The sequence below is a fragment of the Alligator mississippiensis genome, chromosome 11 (genome assembly GCF_030867095.1).
Source record: "Alligator mississippiensis isolate rAllMis1 chromosome 11, rAllMis1, whole genome shotgun sequence".
Lineage (NCBI taxonomy): Eukaryota > Metazoa > Chordata > Crocodylia > Alligatoridae > Alligator > Alligator mississippiensis.
The window spans coordinates 38,448,252-38,467,423 of NC_081834.1; the positions used below are offsets into that span (position 1 = coordinate 38,448,252).

General features: G+C 44.8%; 1 protein-coding gene across 1 annotated transcript in view; it reads right to left on the reverse strand.

The window, feature by feature from the left end:
• The window catches only part of FAM81A (family with sequence similarity 81 member A), a 37,396-nt gene that overhangs the window by 13,765 nt on the left and 4,459 nt on the right, over window positions 1–19,172 (reverse strand). The window contains exons 2-4 of the mRNA XM_019477389.2: window positions 8,832–8,899; window positions 6,884–7,157; window positions 3,081–3,199 (exon numbers count right to left, since the gene is read on the reverse strand). Coding sequence (XP_019332934.2) covers window positions 3,081–3,199; window positions 6,884–7,157; window positions 8,832–8,878 — 440 coding nt within the window. The 5' untranslated portion in view covers window positions 8,879–8,899. The remainder of the gene's footprint in view (window positions 1–3,080; window positions 3,200–6,883; window positions 7,158–8,831; window positions 8,900–19,172) is intronic.

Genomic DNA, 19,172 nt, shown 5'->3' on the forward strand with positions numbered 1-19,172 from the left:
AAACAAAATAGGGCAAACTCAACAGTCATTAGTTCTTTTTCAGACAAAATTGCCATCAGATGCATTATTATGATTGGATCACAATAATGAGCATCACCCTCTTTGGTATCCTTTTATATTCAATGTCTGTAGGACAGGCAGTGTATTATATGGTATGTATGTATTTTATCCCATGTTTCAAAAAATATTCTTGATGGATTAATTTAATCTACAGTGAGTAGTACAGTAAGTACATTAACTACATTGTAAAAATATAGGTACGGTAGGATTTGAAGTAAGACTTCTCAAAAGTATGACTAATGTGTATTTTCTGTTCAGGAAAATATGTAATATCCAAAGGTAGATGATCCAATATATGAAATTGACTGAGAACAGGGAGGAGCGGAGGTTTAGGAAGACAGAGGGCAGTGTCATCTTACAACAAATGGCAGGTAAACCATTATCCAAATTAGTGACATGTTTAAACCTTTTTTTGGTTATTCTTTCAGGCAGAGGACGTTCATGCCAAGATGCATTTTCATCCTCCAAGTTATAGCAAATATCATTATTACTGTTTAAATCCAAAAGAAAAGTAAAATCTAAACTGGCAAACAAACAGAAAAAAGAGCAGCCACATAACAATGTGTCAGTATTACAATACTAGCCAATTGCCCATCAAGAATGTCAGGGTGGGGAGCGGGTGGGGATGGAGCCCCGTGCCCCACCCCCAATCCGGGCCCACTGCCCCCTTCGCTCCTGCTGCTTGGGGTCCGAGCCCATTCTAAAGTATAGATGGACCTGAAGCAACAGTAGTAATCTGGAATCAAGTCTCTATTGCAGGTTATTCAGCTCTGACAGTTCAGTTTATCCCATCATAAAGATAGGACTAGATATGTCATTCACATCTAGGGTATCAACCTAAACCTAAACCTGGGGACCAGGATTTAGATAGGCAATAAATAGCTGGGATTAACGTGCAATTTTACAGAATCTAACTATAAAATATCATCAGAAAGCCAGCAAGGTAGTCTCACTCCTTGATTTTTTTTAGTGGAACTGTCAGGATGAAATTATACGCTTCAGCATTTCATAACTGCAGAACATAGCATTCAGTAATTGTTTCTCAGTATGCATTGATACAACCCCTGGGACAACCTTAATTGAGGCTTCTAGAAACTAAATAATAATGATGGATTTATAATAGGAACATAGAACTGGACAGGACCTCCCAGGCCATTATTTCTAGTTCCCTGCAATTACAGGCAACAACATAATAAACAGGTATCCAAAGCAGCCCACAACAACATCCAGCCTGGTCCTTCCTGCACATCACAACCATAAAACAGCCCAAAAACCCCTATGATACCATGGGGGGAAAAGCAGAGAAAGACAGGAGTGCCACCAATTACAATAATTTTTAAGCAAAATATGCTTGTAGCTGAAGGCAGCTAATTTCCTCTCACAGAACAATGTTCTAACTGAATTCAGCACATTACAAATAAAGCAATTTTACCTCCCCTCACAGGGGAAGATTTTATTATACAAAATGCATGGTAGATAAATATCAGATTAAAAAATAACAATTAAGCAAAAATGAACTGATTTTCTGTGAGTAACAAATATGGATTTCTAGCCTTCAAGACATACTAACAACCACCCTGAAACATTTTATTATGTATAATCACTGTCATATTGTTATGATCATCAAGGAAACAGGACCTGAAGCAGTAAAACTGAGGTTCTCTTAGTAGACATGTAAAAAAGAAATAGAGGTGTAAATATTGATAGATTACCATTGTCCCCCACCGTGACTGTAGACCATATGTTGGCCAATGTTCATTCGCATGAATTATCCAATTAAAATCAATGGCATGAAAAAGCCTTCACCAACATAAATGAATGTTCCACAAACTGATGCTAATTGAACTTCAAATATAGAACCTGTCTGAGGGTTTTGTAGAATCTCATTGTGAACACTTTATATGAAAAGAAAGCTATACAGGAAAACTCACACAAATTAATTTGCAGGGGATACTTCAGTGATCGCTGATTATCGACCTATATAACTATAAACATATTTTCAACAGATTGTCTGACTTGAAAAAACAAATTAAGTATGCGTTTGATTCATTTCTGTTATACTTAAGGGTACTCACTGTAAAAAATGAAAAAAATCAATCCTATAATCCCTGGAAACTGCTCTAACAAGTCTTCATGGAAACTTTGAACTGTTCAAGAGACAATCAGGAAATCTTACAGAAGCTTTTAACCTTCCACCGTATCAGCTAGATTTTTCCAGGCAATTGAAGGCATCAATAAATCAAAAGAGATTAATGGTAATCATGTAGCAAACCTGATCCAGCAAAAAATAGTGATGCTAATAAAAAGTCTACAAAAAATCCAGATGATGGAACAAATTCATCCATGCTGCATTTACAATGAAGGTGTTAGTCAAAGAACCTGCAGCAAAGTTAAGGACACATTTGTCATCCCAGAAATTTCAGAGTATGTTGTCACCAATACTTGTACAATCACATTACCTGGATGCAGGTGTCATTGAGCGTATAATCTAAAGGCTATGAAACTGCACAAGTATAATTCATGGTATAATTAATTTGCAGAACCTTTGTGACTCTGTGCTGCCATTCATCTTTAAACCCCAGGGATAAAAAGCAACTGTTGTTATTTTTTAATAATTTTTTTTTAAATAATTTATGTGATTTATTTTCCCTCCTTAAAATGCATACAAAATTAAAACAATATTTAATGTGCCCTCTGGAGACTGAAGTGTTCCAGGGCATCTTAAGAAGGTGTGCTAATGAGATGGTTCCAAAAAGAAAGCCTTTTCAACCTGAACAAAACTCAAACATTTTTCAAATTTAAGCTCATTTGTTCAGACTTAATTACCAGAATTAAGAGAGATGTAATTATCTTTAATATTTGATACCTGAACGCAAATGCATTTTCTTGAAACTACAGGACCCAATTCATTCTGGGAATAAGGCCAAAGCTGAATTTGGCCCATTGCCACTGAAAATGAAGTGCATGCTGTAAGATTAATAGAAAATCAGCATCAAAATATCCCCCAAACTGGCACTTACCTTGCAACCCTCCCCCGAAGATCTCCCAAACCAGAGAGTTGCCGCATTTCCAAACTCTTCAGGGTAGAATTAGTTCCATAGCTGAGGTTATCTCTGACACGTATTTGTTCCTGAAGCGTCTATAAAACATTAACGTACAAAAAGAATTCAACAGGCCACTAACTATATGTTCAGTTAGGCACTCATTATATTTTAAATACAATTCAAGCATAACCACACTTTTAATAACAACTGTGTTTAGGAATATGCTAAAACAGGAACACTATATTCATTTATGACTTCTTATTTTTAGGGCCCAATCAACATATAAAACTCTCAAATTCAGTTAAAATGCAAGGTATAGATGAGCAGCAGAATTGGACCCTCAAATATTAACTTACGCTTTCTCATTTTCCACCAAATCCCTTATTCTGTTAATTTCTAAGATACCAGGCTTGAAGCTGTTTGTCTAAGCAGCTTCTGGAATGTGTGTGTTATGTTGGAAGCAAAAGGGAGTGAGTGGCAGAGGTAACAGACATAACTCTTGAACCGTTTCAAGAATGGCACTGGACAGAACAACATACATGACAAAATGTTCTGAGCAGAGCCCTCGTCATTTAGGGACTGTATTGCTACCAAAATGCCACCAGAGGGCAATTGAGTACCCAGACCATCATGCCTTCCAGGGGTTGCAGCCCAGAGTCTGTCCAAGATTTCTTTAGAGCAGGGGTGGGCAAAATATGGCCCCTGGACCAGATCTGGCCTGCCAAGGGATTTTGTCTGGCCCACGATGGATCCTTTGGCCCTGACCAGCCCAGGCATGGGGGGCAGCCTGGGGTGTGGCATGTGCAGCTGGTCCTACCACCCCCAGGTACACAGAGGAGCTAGGGTGGCATGGGAGCCAGACTCGCTTTGCAGCAGCCCCTACAGCGGCAACTTCTTCCGGCTGCTGCCGCCAGTTTCCACTGATGCCGCTGGACCTGGCCCCATTGCCTGGGTACTCCACCTGACCATTGGAGGCAGCAGACAAAGCGGGCAGGCAGAGTCTCCATAGAGACTGGCCCAGAACTTGCACAGGCAGCCGGACAGATGGGATGGGGATGCAGGTAGGCAGGGAGCAGCATCCAGGAGTGGGATGGGTAGGCAGAGATTGTGCCAGGGCTGGGATTGGGATTGGGATTGGGATTGAGATCACGGGGCAGTGACAGAACTGGTACTGTTTGCAGGGGTGTGTGGGGAGCAGGTCATGTCTCTGCCTCGGGCACCATCCCTGCACTGTCACTGCCCAGAGACCCTAATCCCAGCCCCACCCACCTCTCCAGCTTCCAGATGTCGCTTCTTGTCAGCCTGTAGCCCCATCCCATCCACTCAGCTATGTGCAGGGCACAGCAATTTAGCGAGTTTTGGAGAGAAGGTGGGTGTGCTGACCTGGCCCACAACAGCTCATCAAAACTCCCTAAGTGGCCCTCTGCCCATCCCTGCTCTAGAGGGAAGATCTGGACTGGGGCAGGGGACTAGAGTGAAGGGGTTGCCAGGTGCTGAGGTGCTTTGTGGCCCCCTGCTTGTGGCTCCCAGGGTGCTGGTGTGCTCAGCCCCTTCCTCAAACCTCGCTAGCTATTTTAACCATTCAACTACCCTGCATTGCCAGCAATTGCTCAGAGATACATATGCAGAGTGGAACCTGCACCTGCCTGGCAGGGCTGCTGCAAGAGTGCAGCACAGAGGGCAGGAGCAACTAACAGTTAATGGGCTAATTCACTGCACATGCATGGAATTGATAGCCATTCTATTCTGCTAAGTGCCCATTGTGCAATAGGTCTTTCCTCCCACCCCACCCAGCAATTTCTGGTGGTTACTGATACAGTCACAACCACCCACTCACCTAGACAAAGGGCTACAACTCCTCCCCACCACACATACACCTAGTTAATCCACCCCTCTAAATAAACCTAGGATCCCCACCCAAGGTTCCTAGTAGGGAAGTCAAACTGACACAGAGGCTTTCTGCTTCCCCACCCCTGCAGACTGGTTTCTGTTGGCAATAGAGCTAAAGGGCAGTAAAGAAGCCCCTTTGCCCTGCATGGTTTTTGGGGGGTGAGGAGCAGTGCAGCATGGGATGCCTGGAGAAGTGACACTAGCATGGAATGCTCTGTGTCTGCACATAACATTGAACTAGTTCAAGGAGGACCAGCTCCAAATAGTATTTGATTTTTCTAATGTGCTTTTGAATCATTCCAGGAAGTTTAAACTGGTCTAAAGTGGCCTGTACATCTAAATTCTTAGAATTTAAAGTGTATTTAGGAGGTGTATTTACACACTAATTTTTGGAGCCTTTTCAAAAGGGGAACGTTTCAATAGGGCAGCAGCTGGTACATTATAACTGGTATGTGCAACTGAGCTGAGAATGATTCAAATGAAGCGAAACTTTAAACCTGGATGAAGGAGTGTTAAAGTTGGAGCAATTTTGCTCCCTTTGAAGCATTCTGAGCTTGTTCACACATAACTAGAATGTACAGCTGACCCCTTTGTGAAAAGTTCCCTCTTTGAAAGGGTTCCAGGCATCCTGTGCCCACCCTCTAAGTGTCTGCATGCAGAAGAATCATTGACCTAGATATGAGTGTTCAATTCAGCCAGACAATGTCTGTGGCAACTTCTGGTTGCTGCTGCTGCCACTAGCACAATTCTGTCCTCTACCCCCTCCCCAAGTCAGTACCCAGGGCAACTGCCCCAGTCTTCCCCACCCTACTTATGCCACTGTGAGCGCTGCACTAACTAACAATATTTGTAGCGTCTTTCTGATAGTCCCATGGTACTCAACCTTTCCCCCATGGGCCAAATGGATGGTGCCAGTCTGTCTGTGGGCTGGATCAGGCTGATGGGCCCATTCCATGGGGGACATGGGGGGCAGAAGCCCAGGCCCGATCCAGCCACATGGGGGAGGGGGAGAGACAGCTCAGCCTCAATTCTACTACATGGGAGGGCAAAGGGGGGCAGGCCTGATCCAGCTGCATAGGGGCAGCCCAGGCACAATCCATCAACATGGGGCTGGGAATTTGGCAGCAGGGGAGGGGTGGCAGAATTAATTTCCGTAGCTATCACACTGCCAAATTTTCCAACCCATGGGGACCCCATAGGCTGGATGCCATGGCTCTGCAGGCTGAATTTGGCCCACAGACTGAGATTTGAGCACCCCTGTGCTAGTCCATTCCTAGCACAGGTGACTGGTAGGGAGGGCACAGGGGGGATGTACCCTCCCCCCCCCCCTGAGACTGGCCCCCGACTTGGCACCGCTCAGGACAGGGCAGTTTTATTTGCCATATGGGCTAGCAGCATGGGAGGGGGCACTAAGCCATGGCACAAAAGTATAGGAGTGGCTTTTGGCCCACCCGCAGGCCTGCCCACAAATTGTGTCCACCCCCACCCAGATTCAGGAGGCACAAGTGCCCCCTGATTCCTAGCATCTGCTAAAATACGTTGTTGCCTAAAAAACCTTGTACCTGTCTGAACAAGATAGTCTCTAAGGTGCCACCCCGCCCTACCTATTGCCTAGGTTTTCTAGCTTTGCATTGAAAGAAAATACACTAATATCACAAAGAATTGTGTGTGGGATTTATATTTAAACTCCTGCTGGCATCCTGTGCTATTTTTAAAGCCACCAAAAGAATTATGCAATTTGCATACCCTTTGTTAGAAGGTATAAAGAGCTTAGAAGCTCTTCTGCTCTCACAATAGCTTTGCTTATTAAATCTTGCTAATTTTTGTATTACTTTAGAAAAAAATCAGTAGTTTAGACAGTGTTAACCCTGTGAAAGACCATAGCATACCTCAATGTCCCGATTAAGCTGCCTCACTATTGCAGTTATGTTTCGGATGTGTTCTTCTAAGAGTTGCCTAGCCAACCGATCTCCTCCCCCTTTGTTCTGCATTCTATGCAGAGTGGAAACAATGTCCTCCTTAATGCGAAACGCGTGTTCCACAAGGGCCGCGGTTGTTTTCTCATGGCTTAGAATTCTGTCTTCTAGCTGATCCACTAGACTCGCAGATGCTAATGGAACTGCTGTCAAAGCCTGGCTATGGAGTGGTATATTTCGAATCCGTCTAAGAAAAGGAAAAAATATTCAAACACGTGTATTATTATTATTATAAAATATGTACACAAACCTCTATTGTGGCTTTTAGTCATAGTCATGGTTATGGGGTTGGTACCCTAGCAGAAAGCACTGGGAAATACTGTCCACTCAGAAAGAAAACTAACTCTCAGAATACTTGATTGATCTACAAATTAAAAGGAGCAGGATATGTGGTATTTGAAAAAAGAAATGAGGACTTTCTTCACACTCCCTCTAAAGCATTCGTTCCCAACCTTGGGGCACAACCCAAATCAGGGTCCTCAGTAAGGTCGCGAAGGGTCTGCACACACACTCACATGCACACTCACATATGCAGCCCAGGAGCAGCAGGTGGGCGGGCAAGGCAAGGGCGCCATGCACAAAGTGGGCAATGGCAGCCCCCCCCCCCCCCCCCCCCCCCCCCCAGTCCCCAGCCACCGCCACACTCCAGTCCCAGCAACCCCCACGGCGCTAGGTCAAGAAGTCCTGTTGGTGGCCAATTTAGAGTCATCAAAAAAAGGTTGGAAGCCACTGCTCTAAAGTATCTTCTTGAGGCACGTGCTCCTATTAATAGGACTTTGACATGCTTGGAGAGAAACTAGGACACAGACACAGTACTTTGACTGGGACAGGAACTCAGAATACTTGTATTCAGTTTCTATTCAATTTGGCTAGCATGTGTGCAAACTATGTTACATGTGTGCATCCTTGTGTCTATCCTTGTTCAGCATAATAACTGTAAGAAGTGTCTATTGTACATTGAATAGAAACAGACTAAGAAGGAATATCTTAAATTGCTGTCTATTCTTTTCTTTGCCAAACAGACTACTCCTGGAGCACCAATACAAAAAGATTGTGCCCTGCGAACTGGACAAGTATGTCTAAAGCTTTAAAATCCAGGAGAGACTAAATACAAGGTTTGCACAGTGTAGAAGCCAAAATTTCAAAAGAATTCTGTTTCCATTTATGTACCTGACCTAGTTTTGGGCCATTTTTTTCACAGGAGCTCTACACCCCACAGTTTTCATGGAAAGCAATGGGGGCTCCTGGCTGCTGTGACTTCTGGCCACTGAAACATAAAATCTTTTAGAGATGTGCTGTAATCATTAGGGGAAGATTTTCAAAAGCATAAAGCTAATATAGGCACCCAACTCCTTTCATACCTTTGAAAATCAACTCCTTATATCTTCCTTTCATTTTTTTTCTGTAAATGTTATTTGATATTCCCAGGAACCAAATCCTTTCAAAACCTGCTCTCACTTACATCTTGTTGTAAATCCACTGAAGTCAACAGAGCTGAAGAAGGATGTAAATGAAGGCCAGTTTGGCTGGGCCTGAGTTTTTACACATATTCCTTACTCCTGGAAGGTTTTCATTTGTACAAGTCCTGAGGTCTGTTGTTTTTCCTCAGTCCCAGTTGAAGGCTTGAGAAAGGACTGAAAAAAAAACTCAGCAAGGACTTCATGATTTGGCTCATGCATTAGATATGAATTCTCTATGTCTTCAGTATTTATTTCAGTTGATTTTTGCACTGAGAACAAAATGTTCCATGTTAAAGCATTATAATAAAATAGAGAATTAAGAGAGCTCTACTCCACAAAAGCACCCCTTCTGGGTTTGCCCCTGCAAACCTCTATTTGGATTCTTAATTTTGTAACCATACCTTTCAGTAGGACCAAGTGTTGGAAAGATGGGACTTCGCTGTGCCATTTCCTATCCAATAATTTATGTCTGTTAAAAAAATCAACAACTTTATATTAGTTAACAGTTTATATCTGGCACTGAAATGATTTAATGCATTTGCTATATCTTAAAATTATGCTGAGAGTTTCAATGTTGGATATTTTATACAATATCACACTTTCAAAATACCTGTGTCCAAAATCTGATATAAAACAGCAAAAAGGGAAAGAAAATTTGTTGACTGAAAACAACTAAAGAGCTTTTGAAGATGGTTTCAGCATTCATGAAAAGAGTTAGACCAGTGATTTGCAAACAGGATGCTGTGGGTGCTGTGCTGCCTGGCTCGTGTGCAACAATATAAGTGTTCTCCCCTCCTCCCACAACAGTATTTCATGGAGAAAGGGTGTCAATGACTGCTTCTCTGAAACTGTCCCCCACACGAGCCCTCAGCAGTCTCCAAGCTCTGACTAATGCACTCTGCCACAGGCAGGCAGCCGTGATACATGGAGGCATGGTTTTCAGCCCAGCTCATTCTCTCCAGCACTTCCAGGGTGAGCAGGAGGAGCCTTAAGGTCAAGTGGCTCCAGGCACTGGCATGTGAGAGCCCAAAGGAGCAGCCTTGGTGTTGGAGACTTTGCTTGCCTCTTCAGGGATAGACTAGGTATGGGGAGGCAAAAAGTGCAGGACACAGTGGGGTGAGGGCCTGCCCCTGCAGCCACCACCTGGAAACAGCTAGATGCTAACTCAGAGATTCTCAACCAGGGTACCACCAAATTCAGAAGAGTTATGGAGAGGTGCCTTGACTCTAAAAAGGCTGAGAACCACTGGGTTAAACCAACACCCCTGGAGGCTGAAAACCTCATTTTACTCACAGAACAGGTTTGGTAGGGCAGAGGAAAAACAAACCCCTGACACCAATCTGCCTATCTGCCTCAGACCTGATCAAAAGAAGAGATTTTAGGAATGAGGAGATATCATTGTTCTTGTGCTCATGCAAGGTAAAGTTTGCTTTTGGGAAAGGCTCCTATGAAACTAAGCAAGGGATAGGTTTTCTGCCAGAAGTGAATTTTACTTGCTTTCCTTGGCCTTTTTCATCAGATTTACTTTTAATGCTAGTGAGTGCCATTTCTGCTTTTGTGATGTTGATACACTCCTCCTAAAAACTTGGTGGAGATTCAGCAAAGTATTTCACACACTCAACTGGAAGCCCTCACATTATAAGCTCCAGCCATTATTGACCTAGGTAAAATGCTTTACAACTCATTTATAATATGACCCACCTCACCAGCCTCAAAACTGACTATACCCAGTGCAGAACTCAAAAAGTATTAAACTTTGAGAAAAATATTCCCAATTTCCCTTTCCCCTAACCTCCTGGCTTTCAAATAACCCTGTGACCTCATCCAACTTATCTTCAAAAGCAACTGTCCTCTGATCAACAGCAGCAGTATGATCCCCACTCAGACAGTGGCAGGCCCATGGCCCCAGTGTCCTTTTCACTTCCTCCCCTGCCCATACATATATATTGGGCATAGGGCTATACCTACTCTGGCAACGGTTCAGGGGTGGAGGGGAGGGGAGAGGAGGGGGTAGGAAGCAACGGGAGCTCCATACTGCTCACTTCACTTACCTTTGGTGCAGTGCTACACTGTCTGGCCCCTACGGGCAAGCAGTGGTAAGTCTGAGGGGCATAATTCTGGTACCCCCTCCTAGCTGGCATCCAGTACTGGTAGCCTGCTTGCCCTGCCCTAGTTATGCTGCTGCTAAAACCACTCCCAACCATGCAGTTGTTCCAGTAAAAGATATCACCCCTGAAAAAATCCTTGCCTCTCATACTCATTAACCACCCCCTAGGTATCAGGGCTACATTCTTTTACAAGCAGAAGTGAGAGAATTTACAAAACTGGAATTGTTAGTGGTTTGCTACAGAAAATGGTTAGATGAAATTAATGTTGATTATGCTAGCTTTAAATTGTTTTGCTGATATATATTCAAGAATACATTTTTTGTCTTTCAAATGTTTTTTATTTATACCAAAATCTGCTCACGCTAGAATCCATGCAAGCGCCTCAATTTGGTAGTAAACTATACTCCAATGATTCTTGTACTTTTCCTGTTGGATGGATGGATGTATGAACTGTTTGACGTGTTTTAAAAACATATTATTACTATCAAATCTAGAGATTTTTAAATGCACCAACAGTGGCAAGGCACCCAAAGTGCAGTGAAAAATTAATGGGAGGTAGGCATCTAATTCCTATTTATTAATAGGGTTACCATACATCTGGGTTTTCCCAGACATGTCGTCTTTTTTGGCCCCCTGTGCTGTGTTCGGGAGCATTTTTAAAATCAGAGGAAATGTCTGAGTTCTTTGCTCTTCCTCTGCTCTCCCAGGCTAGCTGCTTGGGACTGCTTGGGGCTGGAGCAGCGGGCAAGGTGACTAGCTGTCAGGGGTCACTTGCTCCCCACACAGGCCCCAGCAGGCCAGGTAAAGACACAGTGTGTGTGTGTGTGTGTGTGTGTGTGTGTGTGTGTGTGTGTGTGTGTGTGTGTGTGTGAGTGGGCACGCACGCAATGTGGGAGCTGCTTGGGCAGCAGGGCTGGGGGAGCAGGGTCTGTGGGTTGGGAGTGAGGGGCACCAGCAGGGCTGGGGGGCAGGGGCTGTGGGTCCAGAGTGTAGGGCCGTGGCAGGGCTGAGGGGCAGGGAGCTGCAGCTCAGGAGTGAAGGGTACCGCAGGCCTGGGGGGAGCAGAGGGCTGTGGGTTGGGAGTAATGGGGGCTGGCAGGGCTGGGGGGGCAGGGGTTTAGGACTGAGGGGATTGGCAGGGAACAAGCATATCACTCCCTTCTACCACAATCATATGCCCCTCCCTCCTTTCCTCCTCCCCTCCCCCTGCCAGGTGTCCTCTTTTTTGGTCCTGGAAATATGGTAACCCTACATTTATATCTTGGAGAATTTTCCCTTTAGGCTAAGGACAGACATTACACATAAACGGGTTTAACTGATCAGAAACTGGTTTAAAACTCTAACAGAACAGATATTCAGTTCACATAAACCAGTTTCAAAATGGCTGAAACCAGCTGAGATAAATCAGGTTGAATGTTGTATCAGGCTTAACTGATTTGGCTCAAACCAGTTTATACAATGTCTGTCCCAGACCCCTTGCTGATTTAAGATAAACCAGACTCCCCCAGCATCCCAGCATGCTCTCTGAGCTGGGTGGGGCTCTCTGCTCTGCAGCAGGGCTGACCCCGCCCCTCTGCTCTCTAGCCCAAGCAGGGACCAACCCTAATGGGGACACTGGACGACAAGGTCCTGTTAAGGCAAAGTAGGCAGGGAGGGAGTTAATTCTTCCCTCCTTCCCCTCTTCCCCCACTGCAGCTGGGGTCAGCCTGTCTGCCAGGGAGCAGAGGGGAGGGGGCTGCAGAGCTGGCAGACCCAGCTGCAGGGAAGGGATGGAAGGAGGAATTAACCCTTCTCGCTGCCCCCTTCACCTTAATGGGGCCATGCTGGGTTGGTTGTTCCTGAGGGTGGCAAGGGGGACTCTGCTCTGTGCTGGGGGGGACTCTTCCCCCTCCTCCTCCTCCTCCTCCTCCCCCCAGGGTAGGGAGGGGGACTCTGTAAGGAGCTGGATGGGGATTCTTCCTCCTCCTCCCCCTCCCCATGCCCTCCCACTCCCATGGGACTGGGAGTGGGGGTGGTCCTTGCAATGCTGCCTGGCCCAGAGCAGGGGTGGCGGCAGGGGGAACTCTTTCCCCTCCTCCACCTCCCCCCAGAGGGACAGCAGGAGCATTAAGCTCAACTGGGCAGGGTGTGGGTGTGACGGTGGGGTTATAGAGACCCCCACACACTCCCCCCATGGCATGCAGCCCCCACTCCCTGGCAGCAGCAGCAGGAAGGGAGGTCAGGGTGCTTGTGCCTTGTGCATCATGGCTCTGGCCAGCGCTGTGTAGGGGGAGGGAGCAGAGCCTGCCCCATTGCTGGGGCTCCATGCTGCAGCTGCAGCTCCAGCACTTGCAGCAGGGGCAGCCCTGCACTGGAGCCTTCTGCCTTCCCTGCTCACTGCTGTGCAGGTCCCTGCACTCTGCTGGGAGTAGAGAGAGCCCTATCCCCTGCTTCTGTGCGGAGTCCAGCGTGGTGATTTCCCGCTGCAAGTGCAGAGCTGCAAGGATGCGGAATGGAACCCTTTCAATAGAGGCAGCCAGCACTGCACTGGGGGTGAGGAGCACAGCCCCATGCAGCCTGCCTGGCTGCTTCTATCCCTGGAGCTCTGTGCTGCACACTTGCAGCTCAGCACTCGCAGTGGGGAAGCCCTGCACTGGACTTTATGCAGAAGCAGGGGGCGGGGCTCCCTCCACTCCCTGCAAAGTGCAGGGACCTGCACAGCAGGGAGCAGGGCAGGCAGTAGGCTCCAGTGCAGGGTTTCCCCCACTGTAAGTGCTGGAGCTGCAGGCACAGGGAGCAGAGCCCCGGTGATGGGGCATTCTCTGGTCCCTCCCCCCACACAACACTGAATGGAGCCACACATGCTCTGGGCACGAACAGCCTGACCTCCCTGCCTACTGCTGCTTCCAGGCAGCATGGGCTGCACACCATGGAAGCAGTGTGTGGGGGTCCCTACACCTCCCACCCTCACACCCACAACCTGCCCAGCTGAGCTCTGCAGTCCCACTACCCCTCTAAAGTGTGGAGGAGGAGGGGTAATAGTTCCCCCCAGCATGGAACAGAGCCTCCCCCAGACCTGGGGGGGAGAAGTCCCACTCTGGGACTGGGCAGTATCCCACAGAGCCCCCTGTCCCCACCCTGTAGTGATGAGGGAGAAAGAAGCAGGGGGAAGAGTCCCCCTCTGGGGCCAGGCAGCCTCACAGAGCCTCTCTCCCCACCCCATGGCAGCAGAGGGGAGAGGAGGAGGGAGAAGAGCACCCCCAGCTCTGAACAGGGCTCCCCTCCCAGCCCCGCAACAGTGGGAGAGAGGGGGGAGGGGGAAGCGATGAGGGGGAAGAGTTGCCCTCTGAAGCCAGACAGCCCCATGTGCCATGTGCTGGGATTGCTCTCGCTGTCAGGGTGTCGCTGGGGCAGGCCTGCTGGGGCCTGGCTACAACTTCCTCCTCAGCTCAGCTTCCCTGTGACCCTCTTCAGCTCTAGCGCCCCCAGGCTTCTGGCTTCAGCCACTGAAGGCATGTGCCTGCATTTCCTGAATAGAAAAGGAATGCCTATACCTTGGAAACTGATTCATTCTCTGCAGGTTAGACTAACCTGCAAAGATTGAATCAATTTAGGCTTGGGCTTTTTGAATGTCTGTCCCCAGCCTTAGTGTCATGAGTAGTCTCATTAACTTCAGCAGTACATTTCTGTAGCACTGGGCTTTGAAATCACTACTCTAGGGTGGGTTATCAGTGAACTGAGAATTATAACAACTTAGAGTAAATAAGGATTTGCCCTCGTGACTTAACACTGACAGCTGTGATCAAGTGAACACACCTAAAACTAAAGACACCTATAACTCTCTAAACTACTTCCCCTGTATGACCACATGTTTAGGTATACAAAAATCCATAGAAATAATGCTAAATTATTTAAAAGCAGTTAAAACAAGAACATTAGCTCAAAGGCAACAGTCCTCTCCTAGCCTTGCTTAAATATTGCATGGATCAAGAGTGACAGGTGGTTAGCATCAACAGCTGTACCATAGTTACCAATCTCTGAGAAATTTTACAATGGTCAAAGTTAAGAGACATAACTCCAGGCGAAAGCTTCATTAATTTAGCAACTCAAAGGCAGAAGAATGCCTTACAAGAATGTTTTATAATTATCTAAATGAACTCAGCAACTGATATTAAAATGCCAGAAATTTGTGGTTACTATTCAATGTGAATTAGAGCAGGGGTGACAAACAGACAGACCATGGGCCAGAATCAGCCCACAGAGCCAGGTCAGATGGCCCCTAGCTTTGATGAGGGGATCTTCCTGCAGCTGTAGCCAAATGCCAGCAGCACTGTGGGAAGGATCCCAGCACTATGGTTTGTTCCCATAATAGCAGCCAAGCACTTGGGATGCTAGGCCTCTTTCCGCCAAGTCCTCGACCTGAAGGTGTGGAAGGGGTCATGGGACCAATCAGGCCTGCAACACCAGCTCCACTCCATTCCTTTGGTCCATGGACTGATCCCACACCACTCATTTGGCCCACATCTGGCCCCACAGAGCTAGATCAGTTTGACACCCCTGAATTAGAGTATCACAATCTAGCTCTTAGTGTTAAGTTCACACTTAGAAATGTACCACGTTAGAACAAGAAACTCAGCCATTTGAAAATCTCTTCTGAAACAGACAGGCAGACTCTATGACACAGTTAATAACAGTTTTTTGTAATTCAAACCTAAGTGAGCTCTCATGTATATTAAACATTTTCCAATACAATAATACAAGTGTTAAGCCTTCTATATTGGGTTATAGCCTAACTGCACTTTAACTAGGCCCCCTGATTTGATTCTAATTGTATATTGCAGTCTTAAGAAAGAAAGGAAATCACACACAAAAATAAAGTATATTGACTAATGAATATCCAGGATCAGAAGCTGGAAAAAGCAGCAAGCACAGTCAGCTTTGCTAAATTATGGTACTTACGGGAAATAATAAAGGCAGAAATAGGAAATGTTTTAACCTCAGTGATTGATACAAAAACAAAACACATATGGGACAACACAGAATGTTAAGGATGTGTGTGCTGAAGAACAGAGCAAAATTATTTAAATGACAGCAAATTATTTGGTAGAACATGTTCCACAGGTGCAAATCTTGGCAGCTAGACACCTAACTAACTTTTGCCTGTAAAAACAGCGAACACTGAAAATCTGGCCAGAAGTGACTCATTAACCATTTATTTTCTCCTTTGAGCAGCCACGCTTTGAAAAGTAGCAACTATGAAGCCTATTTATGATCTTTAGTTGTAGTCAGCCAGTATCTGAGGTCAGTGCATAACACTATTAACTTCAGTAGAGCAACTGTGATTTTTAAACCAGTGTAAGTGAGATCAGTATCTGGCTCAATATCTTTGTTCTCATCTGAGTATTTGCAAAAAAGGGTGGTAGCTACTTCTATTAAATCCAACTACTCCACCCTATGCAAAACAATGTGTTTTTTTACACAGCCTAGTGCTCATTCCTTTTCCATTTCAGGCTTGATCTTAAATTTTCTGTAAGCCTGAAATACCCATTTAAAACTAGAGATCTGATTTATATGAAGACAATTTTGGAATTGCTGAGGAAATCTGGTACAATGCAGTGCATATCTACATATGCAGAATTTAAAAACAAAGTTTATATCAATTTAAAGCATTAGCTTTTAAACTTCAAAATTGCTGGAAGGAATATTCTGAAAAACCCCCCATCAAAATGTAAAGCATATTCATGTACTAAAATAAAAAAAAGAACAAATAAGCATTTTTAAAACAGCGTGTGTGTTCAGCACAGCATGGTGGTCCATAAACAAGTAATTTTAAAAAGTGATATAATGCTTTTTAAAGCAATGTTGGGCATGTCTACATGAGACATTAACTGTGCAGTAGCCTAATAAAACTGAGCAGTAGCATGCTGGGCAAAAACTGTGCTAAAGACACTACTACACAGTAGTATTAGGCTACTGCACAGTAAGTATCACTAAAAACCCATTTGCCAATGCTACTGTGCAGTAGCGCAAGTTACTGTGCATTGATTTAGTACTTGGTTAAGCGAGTACTAAACTTAACGAGCAGTATCTCTGACACATTAATAATGAATGTGCAGAGGCACTGACTGCGTAGTACTGGGGCAGGGACTAGACTAAAATTCAGAAGACCTACTTCCAGTTCTCTGCTCTGTCTCTGGTTTTCTGGCTGTCCTTAGACAAATTACTTGCATGCTCTTTAACTCATTTTGCCAATCTTTTAAATGGGGAAAATTATACTTGTTTTCTCTGTTTTCTTTTATATCTATATAAGAGAAAGTTGTTATTGTTGTTCACATATTCAAAACTCTGTCAAATGCAACTTGTTTTTTAACTCAGAAATAGTCCCTGTTACTAGAGATATTCTTATTTACACCAGTAAAGTATCTGGTCTTCTGCCATAAACTTAAGAAAAAATATTTAACATTTTAAAATATTTATTTGGCTATATTTTAATGAGTTTCTTTTTATGTTTTAACCCCAACACACCATTTTCTAATCCCACTGTCCTTGTGCACACAGAATTGCTATTGAAGTTAATATTTGGAGCAGAAAGACTTCAGAACATTTCAAATTTCTCTTTCTCCTCCTCCCGAGTAGTCACAGATATATGATCAAATACAAAATGTCCTAAAATTGATCAAAAGTATTGACATATGTAAAATAGATTTCCAAATATTAATTATTCAGTCACATGTTAATTTCAGTATAAAACCAACCCCTGGTATACACTCAAGTCTCTCTAGACCTTAGACCTCACACACCCAAAATTCCCTTCCAAAGTGATATCCTTAGGCAGTTATATCACCCTGAATTATATTTAATGTCCTCACCAATTATTTCAGTGCTAGATTTCTGCTGGTTTACGTCTCTTGTCAGTTTTGGAGTTCCATAATGTGATTTTTTTTAAATTCTTCTTGGGTACATCTACACATGTGCATTTACTGTACAGTAACCTACATTACTGAACAACATGGGCACATGTCTACACATGCACACCTGTACTGCACAGTAAATATGGTGACTTATGCCAACTTGAGCATAAATTTTATATCTGATGCAGGTATGAAATTTACATCTGATTAGTTACTGCGCAGTAATGTAGATGTAGACGCCTTACTGCACAGTAATACTGTGTGTGTGGATTGATTTGGGACTAACTTTAGTGCTTGGGACTAACACAGTGTTAATGTGCTTTAACTCTAGCCTATTCCCACTTATCGCATAGTAATTTACTGTGCAGTAAATTTAAGCTGGTGTAGATGCATGTGTAGACACACCGGTTGTGGGCCAAATCCAAAGGCCCTTATCCAGTCCAGAACCCATGACAAAGCACCAGAAGTTTAATCAACCATAGTCTGAGTGTAGGCGGAACAGGGATCTCTGTATTTCCAACAGGCAAACCTCAATAAAGGCATGATCCAGAGCCCACTAAAGATAGAGGAAATTCTTCCATTGAGTTGATCAGACCCTAAATTCAGAACTTTATGATTGAGAGTCTGGACACACGAACATTTGGAGCCATTTCAAAAGGGCAACAGCTGATGGGTTATAATTGTTATGTGCAGACAAGCCAGGAATGATACAAAGGAAGCAAAACTGCTCCAGCTTTAACACTGCTACATCCAGTGTTAAAGTTGAAACAGTTTTGCTACCTTTGCATTGTCCCCAGCTTGTCCACATGTAATAATCAGAACATAACAGCAGCTGCCCCTTCTGAAGCACTCCATAATCTGAATTTGTAGGGTCTTGTTTACTGTGGGAGCCGAGGGTGGTCTAAGGCTATGGCCAGTAGCCCGGACCGTCAGGTGGGGTTTTTCCACGACGGAGTACAGTTAGGCACGGAAGCGTATTGGTTGTATAAAGAAAGCTTTACTTACACTGCCGATTGTCACAGTGCAGGAAGGAAACTTGCTTGAGTTGCAGTTGCACACAAACAAACAGAAGTGAGATCTCTTCCGAAAAGAACCGAGATGAGTCGTTGATGCACAACTCCGCACGCTCAACACAGGGGATACGTCAAATTTTCCACTATGACGGGGAGTGGCTAGAAGTTGATCAGGCCCCTATGTCCTCCTCCAAGACACACGCGGAGTTTGCTAGTCTCCACAGCGCGCTTAGAGTTCCCCACAAGATGGTTGTGGAGTCCTCCAACTTGGGCGGAAACTGCTCTAACCTTTTATACAGCTAGCAAGCCAATTGCTAGCCGCCACGTAGGAATAATTTAGAATTGACCAATAGTGGGACACTAATTTGCATACGTGTGGCGGGAACTCTTTTGCACTGGGGATTTCTCTCTGCAGCTGAGAAATCCACCGTGCAAAGAAAGCTCCATGTGGCGAGAAAATTCCAATGTGCCGAGGCACTAAAAATCATTGGGTTATGACATGCCCCCTTGCCGATGGCACAGCTGGAATTTTAAACCACATTCGCGTCATTTGAGTCGTTACGAGCTCTCTCAGCTGGTTCATAAGTTAAACGATTAAACACAAATTCAGACAACAAAATAAGTTCGTCCTCTAAGGATCGAATTAAGTAATAGCCGGCACTAACACACAGACACATAATTATATTCATAACAAGGAATTCAACTATCAGGACTTCAGTAGGTGTCACGGC